Source organism: Mustelus asterias, chromosome 6 (assembly GCF_964213995.1).
Source record: "Mustelus asterias chromosome 6, sMusAst1.hap1.1, whole genome shotgun sequence".
In the NCBI taxonomy this organism is placed as follows: domain Eukaryota; kingdom Metazoa; phylum Chordata; class Chondrichthyes; order Carcharhiniformes; family Triakidae; genus Mustelus; species Mustelus asterias.
This window is the reverse complement of record NC_135806.1, coordinates 145,868,178-145,881,303: the sequence shown is the minus strand read 5'-3', so window position 1 is coordinate 145,881,303 and position 13,126 is coordinate 145,868,178. Positions and strand designations below refer to the sequence as shown.

At 47.8% G+C, this 13,126-nt stretch overlaps 1 protein-coding gene across 9 annotated transcripts in view; it reads right to left on the bottom strand.

Moving 5' to 3' along the window:
- LOC144495195 (ciliogenesis and planar polarity effector 1-like) overlaps window positions 1-4,318 on the bottom strand; it is a 216,085-nt gene extending 211,767 nt beyond the window's left edge. For all 9 annotated transcript variants that reach the window (XM_078215234.1, XM_078215228.1, XM_078215235.1 and 6 more), the window contains exons 1-2: window positions 4,072-4,318; window positions 1,350-1,478 (exon numbers count right to left, since the gene is read on the bottom strand). In XM_078215234.1, the coding sequence (XP_078071360.1) occupies window positions 1,350-1,478; window positions 4,072-4,254 (312 nt within the window). In that variant the 5' untranslated portion in view covers window positions 4,255-4,318. The remainder of the gene's footprint in view (window positions 1-1,349; window positions 1,479-4,071) is intronic.
- Between the last annotated feature and the right edge of the window lie 8,808 nt (window positions 4,319-13,126).

Below are 13,126 nucleotides of genomic sequence, written 5' to 3'. Positions count from 1 at the left end.
CTCCTTCGTCAGATGGAGTGGTCTCTGTTCTCAAACAGGGCACAGACACAAAAATCAAATTACAGAATACTGATTAGAATGCAAATCTCTACAGCCAGCCAGGTCTTAAATGTACAGACAATGTGGGTGGAGGGAGCATTCAACACAGGTTAAAGAGATGTGTATTGTCTCCAGACAGTACAGCTTGTGAAATTGTGCAAGTCCAGGAGGCAAGCTGTGGGGGTTACTGATAATGTGACATAAATCCAACATCCCGGTTTAGACCGTCCTCATGTGTGCGGAACTTGGCTATCAGTTTCTGCTCAGTGACTCTGCGCTGTCGTGTGTCGTGAAGGCTGCCTTGGAGAACGCTTACCTGAAGATCCAAGGCTGAATGCCCGTGACTGCTGAAGTGTTCCCCACAGGAAGAGAACAGTCTTGCCTGGTGATTGTCGAGCGGTGTTCATTCATCCGTTTGAATGAACACCGCTCGACAATCACCCGTTCACTCATTTCCCCTCGGGGAAGGAGACCTGCGGTTCCTGATCTGGTCTGGGCCTAGTCTTACCCCAGTGCCACAGTAACAGTTCATAATTCTCAACTGCCCATGTTGTAAGAATCCTGGGAAATGCCCACATCAGGTTATCTTGCTAATCAATGAAAACTATTTATGATGCTTAATTATAAATTTGAGGTTTGATTGGTTGTGATATGTGAAAGTGTGAAAATGGAAAGGCTTTGTGAGAACCATTATCATTTCAAATTGTTTCCAGACTAGAGAATAAGGAGTTAAAGGATTCGATAGTTTAAACTACAACAATGTGAGTATGTCCTCAGGGTTCATTCTCACCTCCTGCTTGAAAGAGAGTGAGTGATACGGCAATGATCCCCTCTCCAGAGTTATAACAACCCACACAAGCTGTGATTGAAGTGTAAATGACAATTCCGCAGTATCCATGTTGTGCCAGAAATAGGGCTGCGTTAGCTCCCTGGTCCCAGTGCTAACGGCGAGTCGGAGTCAATCCCATTTTTAAGTTAGTTTATTTATTAGTGTCAGGAGTTGGCTTACATTAACACTGCAATAAAGTTACTGTGAAAATCCCCTAGTCGCCACACAGCCTGTTCGGGTACACTGAGGGAGACCTTAGCATGTCTTTCGGGAGGGAACCAGAGCATCCGGAGGAAACCTACACAGACACGGGGAGAACTTGCAGACTCGGCACAGACAGTGACCCAAGGCCAGAACTGAACTGAACCCGGGCAATAACACTTGCTCAAATACTGGAAGGTGATATTAACAGGAGTGAAGAGCTCGCAGATAGATCCACGCATGCCACTGGACAGCAACCTTGTGCTGATATGAGTTGTACCTGGTCATTTGCTGGTGTCTCATCCTGTAAGAAGGAAGGGGACATCCATGATCCGGACCCCTGTGTATCCCATCCCTGCAGGACACTTCGTTTTAGGGAAGACATGGGCTGTAACTTCACATCTTTGTTCTGCAAGTAGAACAGACAGATTACACCAAAGAATAAGCAAGGCGTAGTAAATCAGGTCATACTGACTAATTCAGAGACATTCTCAGGCATGGTGGGATGGCTGGGGAGCCCTGATCGAAGTTTAATGTGCATTTCCAAAGGGCATCTGATAAGCTTCTGTACAAGAGTAAAATATCAAAGTGAACAGGATTAGAGGGAACATTCTAGACTAAATCTTCTGGATCATCAGAGGCGAGATGAGCGACTGAGGCACCTGTTGAGACCCTGCGGAATTCCTGATACATGGAACGCCATAGAAACTTCCTGGTAGTTTCAAATTCCGACGGGCAATGTCCCACCTCCCCGAGAGCCAGTGCTGATGTCTCCAACTTTGAGCTCGACACTTGCAATAGTTCTTACCTGGGTACCTGAGATCATGATTGTATTGAATAGCGGAGCAGGCTCGAGGGGCTGAATGGCCTACTCCTGCTCCTAGTTCCGATGTTCTTATTACCCAGAGAATATGAGACAGATTAAAACCTAGTCTAAATCCTGGGTAATTCCAGAAATAACCTCCACGCACAAACAGGTGCAGCAGGTAATCAGGAAGGCTAGTGGAATGTTGGTCCTTATTTCAAGGGGGTTGGAGTGTAAGAGTCGGGAGGTCTTGCTGCAACTGTATAAGGTACCGGAGCAGTTCTGGTCCCCTTATTTAAGGAAAGATATTTAATTGGAGGCAGTTCAGAGAAGGTTCACTGGGATGATCCCTGGTACAGAGGGATTGTCTTATGAAGGCCGCCTTGGAGATAGCTTACCCGAAGATCAGAGGCTGAATGCCCTTGACTGCTGAAGCGTTCCCCGACAGGAAGAGAACACTCCTGACTGGTGATTGTTGAGCGGTGTTCATTCAACAGTTTGACCGAGCCAGTTTTCTATCCACCTTGCCAGCTCACCTCTGATCCCATGCGACTTCACCTTCCCCATCCAGCCTTCCATGAATAATCTGTCTTTAATAAACTCTAAACTAGAGAATGTAAAAGTAAAGGATGCAATTTGAGGGTAAATCATGGCAGGGCAGCCCAGCCGCCTGCAATTCTGAAGTCGCATGGGGTCAGAGGTGAGCTGGCAAGGTGGATACAAAACTGGCTCGGTCAAAGAAGACAGAGGGTAGCAGTGGAAGGGTGTGTTTCTGAATGGAGGGCTGAGACAAGTGGCGTTCCTCAGGGATCAGTGCTGGGACCTTTGCTGTTTGTAATATATATAAATGATTTTGAGGAAAATGTAACTGGATTGATGAGTAAGTTTGCGGACGACACAAAGGTTGGTGGATTTGCGGATAGCGATGAGGACCATCAGTGGATAGAGCAGGATATAGATCAGTTGGAGACTTGGGCGGAGAGATGGCAGATGGAGTTTAATCTGGACAAATGCGAAGTAATGCATTTTTGGAAGGTCTAATACAGATAGGAAATATACAGTAAATGGCAGAACCCTTAAGAGTATTGATAGGCAAAGGGATCTGGGTGTACAGGTACACAGGTCACTGAAAGTGGCAATGCAGGTGGAGAAGGTAGTCAAGAAGGCATACGGCATGCTTGCCTTCATCGGCCGGTGCACTGAGTTTAAAAATTGGCAAGTCATGTTACAGCTTTATAGAATCTTAGTTAGGCCGCACTTGGAATATAGTGTTCAATTCTGGTCACCACACTACCAGAAGGATGTAGAGGCTTTGGAGAGGGTACAGAAAAGATTTACCAGGGTGTTGCCCGGTATGGAGGGTATTGGCTATGAGGAGAGGTTGGAGAAACTTGGTTTGTTCTCACTGGAACGACAGAGGTTGAGGGGAGACCTGATAGAAGTCTACAAGATTATGAGAGGCATGGACAGAGTGGATAGTCAGAAGCTTTTTCCCAGGGTGGAAGAGTCAATTCCTAGGGGCACAGGTTTAAGGTGCGAGGCGCAAGATTTAAAGGAGATGTACGAGGCACATTTTTTACACAGAGAGTAGTGGGTGCCTGGAACTCGTTGCCGGGGGAGGTAGTGGAAGCAGATACGGTAGTGACTTTTCAGGAGCGTCTTGACAAATACATGAATAGGATGGGAATAGAGGGATATGGTCTCCGGAAGGGTAGGGGGTTTTAGTTCAGTCGGGCAGCATGGTCGGTGCAGGCTTGGAGGGGCGAAGGGCCTGTTCCTGTGCTGTAATTTTCTTTGTTCTTTGTTGATGAGAGGGCACAGATTTAAACTGATTTGCAAAAGAAGCAACTGAGATGCGAGAACAAACTTTTTCACAGCGAGTGGCCTGGGTCTGGAATGTTCTGCCTGGAAGTGTGGTGGAGGCAGCTTCAATCGAGGCATTCGAGAGGGTGTTAGATGGACAGGGGTACGGGGGGGGTACGGGGGGCACTCAGTCATGATGCTCATTTGGAGAGGCGGTGCAGACACAATGGGTCAAATGGCCTCCTTCTTTACCATATCGATTTCACAATTCTGTAAACGTTACCTTTGTTTCTCTCTCCCAGATGCTGCCTCACCTGCTAAGATTTCCAGCAGATTTCCAGCATCCATTATTTTGCTTCTCTCTCGGTATTTAAGATTGCCACTAGTTCCTTACCTCCGACTTCATCAGTAAGTGTTGTACATCATCGAGATCCTGGGTGACCTTTAGCAGAAGGGTCTTCAGGACAGACCGCGCAGAATAATTCTCTGCAAAACGCAGCACAGTAAACATGTAGCCATCGGATACAATGAGGTAGGGTAAACGGGGATGAGCTGCCAGAGAGAACCGCTGCCTCATTGGGTCACTTTCAGAGACAGAAGAGTCAGCAGAGCCTGTGTGATCAACATTCAAAAGCAGGGACTGTCTGAAAAACAAAATATTAAATTAAATACATATACTATCCTATTCAAACACACTCCAATGTTAAGTACAGCACAGAGTAAAGCTCCCTCCTTCTTACTGCGCTTACCCCAGTCCAACGCCAGCATCTCCACTTCATGTCCATCCAACACTCCCAGGACAGGAACAGCACGGGGTTAGATACAGAGTAAAGCTCCCTCTACACTGTCCCCATCAAACACTCCCAGGACAGGTACAGCACGGGGTTAGATACAGAGTAAAGCTCCCTCTACACTGTCCCCATCAAACACTCCCAGGACAGGTACAGCATGGGGTTAGATACAGAGTAAAGCTCCCTCTACACTGCCAACATCAAACACTCCCAGGACAGGTACAGCATGGGGTTAGATACAGAGTAAAGCTCCCTCTACACTGTCCCCATCAAACACTCCCAGGACAGGTACAGCACGGGGTTAGATACAGAGTAAAGCTCCCTCTACACTGTCCCCATCAAACACTCCCAGGACAGGTACAGCACAGGGTTAGATACAGTGTAAAGCTCCCTCTACACTGTCCCCATCAAATACTCCCAGGACAGGTACAGCAAAAGATTAGATACAGGGTAAAGCACCCTCTACACTGTCCGCATCAAACACTCCCAGGACAGGTACAGTACAAGGTTAGATACAGAGTAAAGCTCCCTCTATACTGTCCCCATCAAACACTCCCAGGACAGGTACAGCACGGGGTTAGATACAGAGTAAAGCTCCCTCTATACTGTCCCCATCAAACACTCCCAGGACAGGTACAGCACGGGGTTGTATTCAGAGTAAAGCTCCCTCTACACTGTCCACATCAAACACTCCCAGGACAGGTACAGCAAAAGATTAGATACAGGGTAAAGCACCCTCTACACTGTCCCCCATCAAACACTCCCAGGACAGGTACAGCACGGGGTTAGATACAGAGTAAAGCTCCCTCTACACTGTCCCCATCAAACACTCCCAGGACAGGTACAGCACAAGATTAGATACAGGGTAAAGCTCCCTCTACACTGTCCGCATCAAACACTCCCAGGACAGGTACAGCATGGGGTTAGATACAGAGTGAAGCTGCCTCTACACTGTCCCCCATCAAACACTCCCAGGACAGGTACAGCACAGGGTTAGATACAGAGTAAAGCTCCCACTACACTGTCCCCATCAAACACTCCCAGGACAGGTACAGCACGGGGTTAGATACAGAGTAAAGCTCCCTCTACACTGTCCCCATCAAACACTCCCAGGACAGGTACAGCACGGGCTTAGATACAGAGTAAAGCTCCCTCTACACTGTCCCCATCAAACACTCCCAGGACAGGTACAGCACGGGGTTAGACACAGTGTAAAGCTCCCACTACACTGTCCCCATCAAACACTGTAAGAGTTTTAACAACACCAGGTTAAAGTCCAACAGGTTTATTTGGTAGCAAATGCCATTAGATTTCGGAGCGCTGCTCCTTCGTCAGATGGAGTGGAAATGTGCTCTCAAACAGGGCACAGGGAGACACAAAATCAAGTTACAGAATACTGATTAGAATGCGAATCTCTACAGCCAACTAGGTCTTAAAGATACAGTTAATGTAAGTGGTGAGAGCATTAAGCACAGGTTAAAGAAATGTGTATTGTCTCCGGACAGGACAGCCAGTGAGATTCTACAAGTCCAGGAGGCAAGCTGTGGGGGTGATAGTGTGACATAAACCCAAGATCCCGGTTTAGGCCGTCCTCATGTGTGCGGAACGTGGCTATCAGTTTCTGCTCAGCGACTCTGCACTGTCGTGTGTCGTGAAGGCCGCCTTGGAGAACGCTTACCCGAAGATCAGAGGCTGAATGCCCGTGACTGCTGAAGTGCTCCCCAACAGGAAGAGAACAGTCTTGCCTGGTGATTGTCGAGCGGTGTTCATTCATCCGTTGTCGTAGCGTCTGCATGGTTTCCCCAATGTACCATGCCTCGGGACATCCTTTCCTGCAGCGTATCAGGTAGACAACGTTGGCCGAGTTGCAAGAGTATGTACCGTGTACCTGGTGGATGGTGTTCTCATGTGAAAGAATGGCATCCGTGTCGATGATCCGGCACGTCTTGCAGAGGTTGCTGTGGCAGGGTTGTGTGGTGTCATGGTCACTGTTCTCCTGAAGGCTGGGTAGTTTGCTGCAGACAATGGTCTGTTTGAGGTTGTGCGGTTGTTTGAAGGCAAGAAGTGGGGGTGTGGGGATGGCCTTGGCGAGATGTTCGTCTTCATCAATGACATGTTGAAGGCTCCGGAGGAGATGCCGTAGCTTCTCCGCTCCGGGAAAGTACTGGACAACGAAGGGTACTCTGTCGTCCCTTCGTGAACTTGATTTTGTGTCTCTGTGCCCTGTTTGAAAGCAGATATCCACTCCATCTGACGAAGGAGCAGCGCTCCGAAAGCTAATGGCATTTGCTACCAAATAAACCTGTTGGACTTTAACCTGGTGTTGTTAAAACTCTTACTGTGTTTACCCCAGTCCAACGCCGGCATCTCCACATCATGCCCATCAAACACTTCCAGGACAGGTACAGCACAGGGTTAGATACAGAGTAAAGCTCCCTCTACACTGTCCCCATCAAACACTCCCAGGACAGGTACAGCACGGTGTTAGATACAGAGTAAAGCTCCCTCTACACTGTCCCCATCAAACACTCCCAGGACAGGTACAGCACGGGGTTAGATACAGAGTAAAGCTCCCTCTATACTGTCCCCATCACACACTCCCAGGACAGGAAAGGGAGAGAGATTTGCATTTATATTTATTTCATTAACAGAATCGCCCAGCTTTTATTTCCCATCCTCATTGTGTAGGTTGCAAAGGCCGTTAAGAATCCGTCATATTGTGCATCTGGATTCACATATTGGAGAGGTGAGAATAACAGGTTTCTCTCCCTCAGAGACATCAGGGGCACAGATGGGATTTTACAATCCTGTTGTTAGAGGGATACTGGCTTCTTATTCTGGATTGATTTAATTCAACACATTTTAAATTCCCCAATTGTTATAATGGGATTTAAACTCTCACCTTCACACCATTTATCCAAATCTCTGGATAACCAGTTCAGGAGCAAAACCACTATGCTACCTCAGGATATCCAAAGCAGTTTATAGTCAATGAAATATATGTCAAGTACATGAATAGGATGGGAATAGAGGGATATGGTCCCCGGAAGGGTAGGGGGTTTTAGTTCAGTTGGGCAGCATGGTCGGTGCAGGCTTGGAGGGCCGAAGGGCCTGTTCCTGTGCTGTAATTTTCTTTGTTCTCTTTGTAATCACTGTTCCAATATGGAAAAAACAACAACCAATTTGGACCCAGCAAGGTCCAACAAACCAAAAACATTAGAGACAGAATAGGTCATCTGTGAGTTGTTTTTCCTCAGTGATTTGGTTGAGGAACTCCCATCGACCACCCCCCCCCACCAAAACTCTGCTGTGATGTGATATTTTGCATTAACCCAAGTGGTTTATCACCTCATCTGTAATATGTTACTGTGACTGTGTCATTTTGAGTACAGAGTACTTGTTTCTCCTCTGTAGTTGGGCTCCCCAAAGGGACACCTGTCCTCACTGCTGATTTCATTCCGATGTTGGAATGTGTACCTGTACACAGCCATCAGAACGGCCCATCTTTGTACTGGGTGCCGATGTAAATGTAGTGTTGATGTGATCGGCTCAACTGCTTTATCTTTGCGGAATAGCCCTGGCAATCGTTTATAGAATCATAATGTGCAAATGCCAGTGTTGGACTGGGATAAACACATAAGAAGTCTCACAACACCAGGTTAAAGTCCAACAGGTTTATTTGGTAGCACTAGCCACTAGCTTTCAGAGCTGCACTCACCTGACGAAGGAGCAGCGCTCCGAAAGCTAGTGGCTTTTGCTACCAAATAAACCTGTTGGACTTTAACCTGGTGTTGTGAGACTTCTTATAGAATCATAGACAGTGCAGAAGGAGGCCATTCGGCCCATCGAGTCTGCACCGACCGCAATCCCACCCAGGCCCTACTCCCATAACCCCATGCATTTACCCTAGCTAGTCCCCCTGACACTAAGGGTCAATTTAGCATGACTAATCAACCTAACCCACACATCTATGGATTGAGGGAGGAAACCCAATCAGACACGGGAAGAACATGCAAACTCCGCACAGTCTTTACAGTTTTTAAGGGGCAAGATGATAATGAAATGGCCACTAAATTGGTCATATGCTCTGTGTGAGGCTCCTGTTATTAATACATTGTCCAGATACACGACCTCTCTGGGGATCCCTTATAGCAGGCTTTCCAAGGTGCACTGAAAGATCACAAGCAGATGAAATACTGAAGAGTAATCTTGTATGCTGGAATTACCCCTTATGCGTATTAATGGTGACAAATTTCCTCAAGTCTTCTTCCAGCTCAAGCTGTTGGTATCCATGAATTAAATCCAGTTTAGTGGACCTGAGGCCTCCTCCTGCCAGTTTAACATAAATGTCTTCTCTCCTCAGGATAACATATCGATCTATTTGAGCAGCTCTGTTTACGATTAGGCCAATCCACCTAACCTGCACATCTTTGGACTGTGGGAGGAAACCGGAGCACCCGGAGAAAACACATGCAGGCCTGGGGTGAACATGTAGACTCCGAGTCACCCAAGGCCAGAATTGGACCCAGGTCCCTGGTGCTGTGAGACAGCAGTGCTAACTTCAGGGTGCTCCAGTGCAGAGGGATCTGGGTGCCCTTGTTCGTGAGCCACAGAAAACTAGCGTGCAGCAACAGCAGATAATGAAGAAAGCGAATGGAATGTGGGCATTTATAGCTAAAGGAATGGAATATAAAGGTGAGGAAGTATTGCTGCAACTATACAAGGCATTGGTGAGGCCGCACCTGGAATATTGTCCACAGTTTTGGTCCCCATATTTGAGGAAAGATGTAGTGGCATTGGAGGCAGTTCAGAGGAGGTTCACTAGAGATGAAGGGTTTGTCGTATGAAGAGAGATTGAGCAGTTTAGGCCGATACTCTATCGAGTTTAGAAGAATGAGGGGAGATCAAATTGAAATGTACAAGATGATAAAAGCTATGGATAAAGTAGACATGGAGCAGGTGCTTCCTCTTGTGGGGCATTCTAGGACGAGAGGTCCTAGGATAAGGGGTAGCAAATTTAAAAGAGTTGAGGGAGGCATAGTTATTAAGTTTGCAGATGACACCAAGATTGGTGGCATGGTGGACAGTGAAGGTTATCTAGAATTGCAACGGGATCTTGATCAATTGGCCAGTGGGCTGACGAATGGCAGATGGAGTTTAATTTAGACAAATGCGAGGTGATGCATTTTGGTAGATTGAACCAGGGCAGGACTTACTCAGTCAATGGTAGGGCATTGGGGAGAGTTAGAGAACAAAGAGATCGAGGGGTACATGTTCATAGCTCCTTGAAAGTGGAGTCACAGGTGGACAGAGTGGTGAAGAAGGCATTCGGCATGCTTGGTTTCATCGGTCAGAACATTGAATACAGGAGTTGGGACGTCTTGTTGAAGTTGTACAAGACATTGGTAAGGCCACACTTGGAAAACTGTGCATAGTTCTGGTCACCCTATTATAGAAAGGATATTATTAAACTAGAAAGAGTGCAGAAAAGATTTACTAGGATGCTACCGGGACTTGATGGTTTGAGTTATAAGGAGAGGCTGGATAGACTGGGACTTTTTTCTCTGGAGCGCAGAAGTCTGAGGGTTGATTTAATAGAGGTCTATAAAATAATGAGAGGCACAGATCAGCTAGAGAGTCAATATCTTTTTCCAAAGGAAGGGGAGTCTAAAACTAGAGGACATAGGTTTCAGGTGAGAGGGGAGAGATACAAAAGTTTCCAGAGGGGCAATTTTTTCACACAGAGGGTGGTGAGTGTCTGGGTAGTGCCAGAGGTAGTAGTAGAGGCCGGTACAATTTTGTCTTTTAAAAAGCATTTAGACAGTTACATGGGTAAGATGGGTATAGAGGGACATGGGCCAAATGCGGTCAATTGGGGATTAGCTTTGGGGTTTTAAAAAGAGAGCAGTATGGACAAAGAACAATGAAAATTACAGCACAGGAACAGGCCCTTCGGCCCTCCAAGTCTGCACCGACCATGCTGCCCGACCGAACTAAAATCCCCTACCCTTCCGGGGACCATATCCCTCTATTCCCATCTTATTCATGTAATTGTCAAGACGCCCCTTAAAAGTCACTACCATACCGCTTCCACTACCTCCCCCGGCAACGAGTTCCAGGCATCCACCACCCTCTGTGTAAAAAACTTGCCTCGTACATCTCCTTCAAACCTTGCCCCTCGCACCTTAAACCTGTGCCACCTAGTAATTGACTCTTCCACCCTGGGACAAAGCTTCTGACTATCCACTCTGTCCACGCCTCTCATAATCTTGTAGACTTCTATCAGGTCGCCCCTCAACCTCTGTCGTTCCAGTGAGAACAAACCAAGTTTCTCCAACCTCTCCTCATAGCTAATGCCCTCCATACCAGGCAACATCCTGGTAAATCTTTTCTGCACCCTCTCCAAAGCCTCCACATCCTTCTGGTAGTGTGGCGAACAGAATTGAGCACGATATTCCAAGTGCGACCTACCTAAGGTTCTATAAAGCTGTAACATGACTTGCCAATTTTTAAACTCAATGCCCCGGCCGATGAAGGCAAGCATGCCGTATGCCTTCTTGACTACCTTCTCCACCTGCATTGCCACTTTCAGTGACCTGTGTACCTGTACACCCAGATCCCTCTGCCTATCAATACTCTTACGGGTTCTGCCATTTACTGTATATTTCCTATCTGTATTAGACAAGTTGGGCTGAAGGGCCTGTTTCCATTCTGTAAACCTCTATGACTCTATGAGAGGAAACTACTTCTCCCAAAGGGTTGTGAATCTGTGGAATTCGCTGTCCCAAAGTGCGGTGGATGCTGGGACAGTGAGTAAACTTAAGGAGGAGTTAGACAGATTTTTAATTGGGAATGGGTTGAAGGGTTACGGGGAGAAGGCAGGAAAATGGTGATGCAGAGCACATCAGCCATGATCGAATGGCAGAGCAGGCTCGATGGGCTGAATGGCCTAATTCTGCTCCTATATCTTATGAACTTATGATCTAACCATTCCTATCATGCCATAATCAACAACCGGGCTCTCTCCAGTGGAATTGTTCGGGAGAAGGCCGAAGTGTCACCTGGATAATCCAGATCTGAGTAACAGTGAGCAGGAGACAAGGGAAGCAGAAAGAGGGACACGACTGCCACAGCAAAGAGAGGCAGTTCCAACCGGGTGATCAGGTTTACATCAGGAACTTTGGGAGTAATCAGAAGTGGTTACTGGGAATAAGTTCAAACCAAAGTGGTCCAGTATCTTGGGTTGAGACTGTGAAACGGGAGAGTTGTTCAGACACAAAGATCATATTCGCCTGGGTGAAGACGCAAGAGGCAGGAAAAGTTTGAGTCAGCAATGTTACAGATAAGGTGGCAGAAGGTAATGGTGCAGCGGGTGTTCACCAGGAAGGTAATGGTGCAGCGGGTGTTCACCAGGAAGGTAATGCTGCACTGGGTGTTCACCAGGAAGGTAATGCTGCACTGGGTGTTCACCAGGAAGGTAATGCTGCACTGGGTGTTCACCAGGAAGGTAATGCTGCACTGGGTGTTCACCAGGAAGGTAATGCTGCACTGGGTGTTCACCAGGAAGGTAATGGTGCACTGGGTGTTCACCAGGAAGGTAATGGTGCACTGGGTGTTCACCAGGAAGGTAATGGTGCAGCGGGTGTTCACCAGGAAGGTAATGCTGCACTGGGTGTTCACCAGGAAGGTAATGGTGCAGCGGGTGTTCACCAGGAAGGTAATGCTGCACTGGGTGTTCACCAGGAAGGTAATGGTGCAGCGGGTGTTCACCAGGAAGGTAATGGTGCAGCGGGTATTCACCAGGAAGGTAATGCTGCACTGGGTGTTCACCAGGAAGGTAATGCTGCACTGGGTGTTCACCAGGAAGGTAATGGTGCACTGGGTGTTCACCAGGAAGGTAATGCTGCAGCGGGTGTTCACCAGGAAGGTAATGGTGCAGCGGGTGTTCACCAGGAAGGTAATGCTGCACTGGGTGTTCACCAGGAAGGTAATGGTGCAGCGGGTGTTCACCAGGAAGGTAATGGTGCACTGGGTGTTCACCAGGAAGGTAATGGTGCAGCGGGTGTTCACCAGGAAGGTAATGCTGCACTGGGTGTTCACCAGGAAGGTAATGGTGCAGCGGGTGTTCACCAGGAAGGTAATGCTGCACTGGGTGTTCACCAGGAAGGTAATGCTGCACTGGGTGTTCACCAGGAAGGTAATGGTGCAGCGGGTGTTCACCAGGAAGGTAATGGTGCAGCGGGTATTCACCAGGAAGGTAATGCTGCACTGGGTGTTCACCAGGAAGGTAATGGTGCAGCGGGTATTCACCAGGAAGGTAATGCTGCACTGGGTGTTCACCAGGAAGGTAATGCTGCACTGGGTGTTCACCAGGAAGGTAATGGTGCACTGGGTGTTCACCAGGAAGGTAATGGTGCAGCGGGTGTTCACCAGGAAGGTAATGGTGCAGCGGGTGTTCACCAGGAAGGTAATGGTGCAGCGGGTGTTCACCAGGAAGGTAATGGTGCAGCGGGTGTTCACCAGGAAGGTAATGGTGCAGCGGGTGTTCACCAGGAAGGTAATGGTGCAGCGGGTGTTCACCAGGAAGGTAATGCTGCACTGGGTGTTCACCAGGAAGGTAATGCTGCACTGGGTGTTCACCAGGAAGGTAATGCTGCA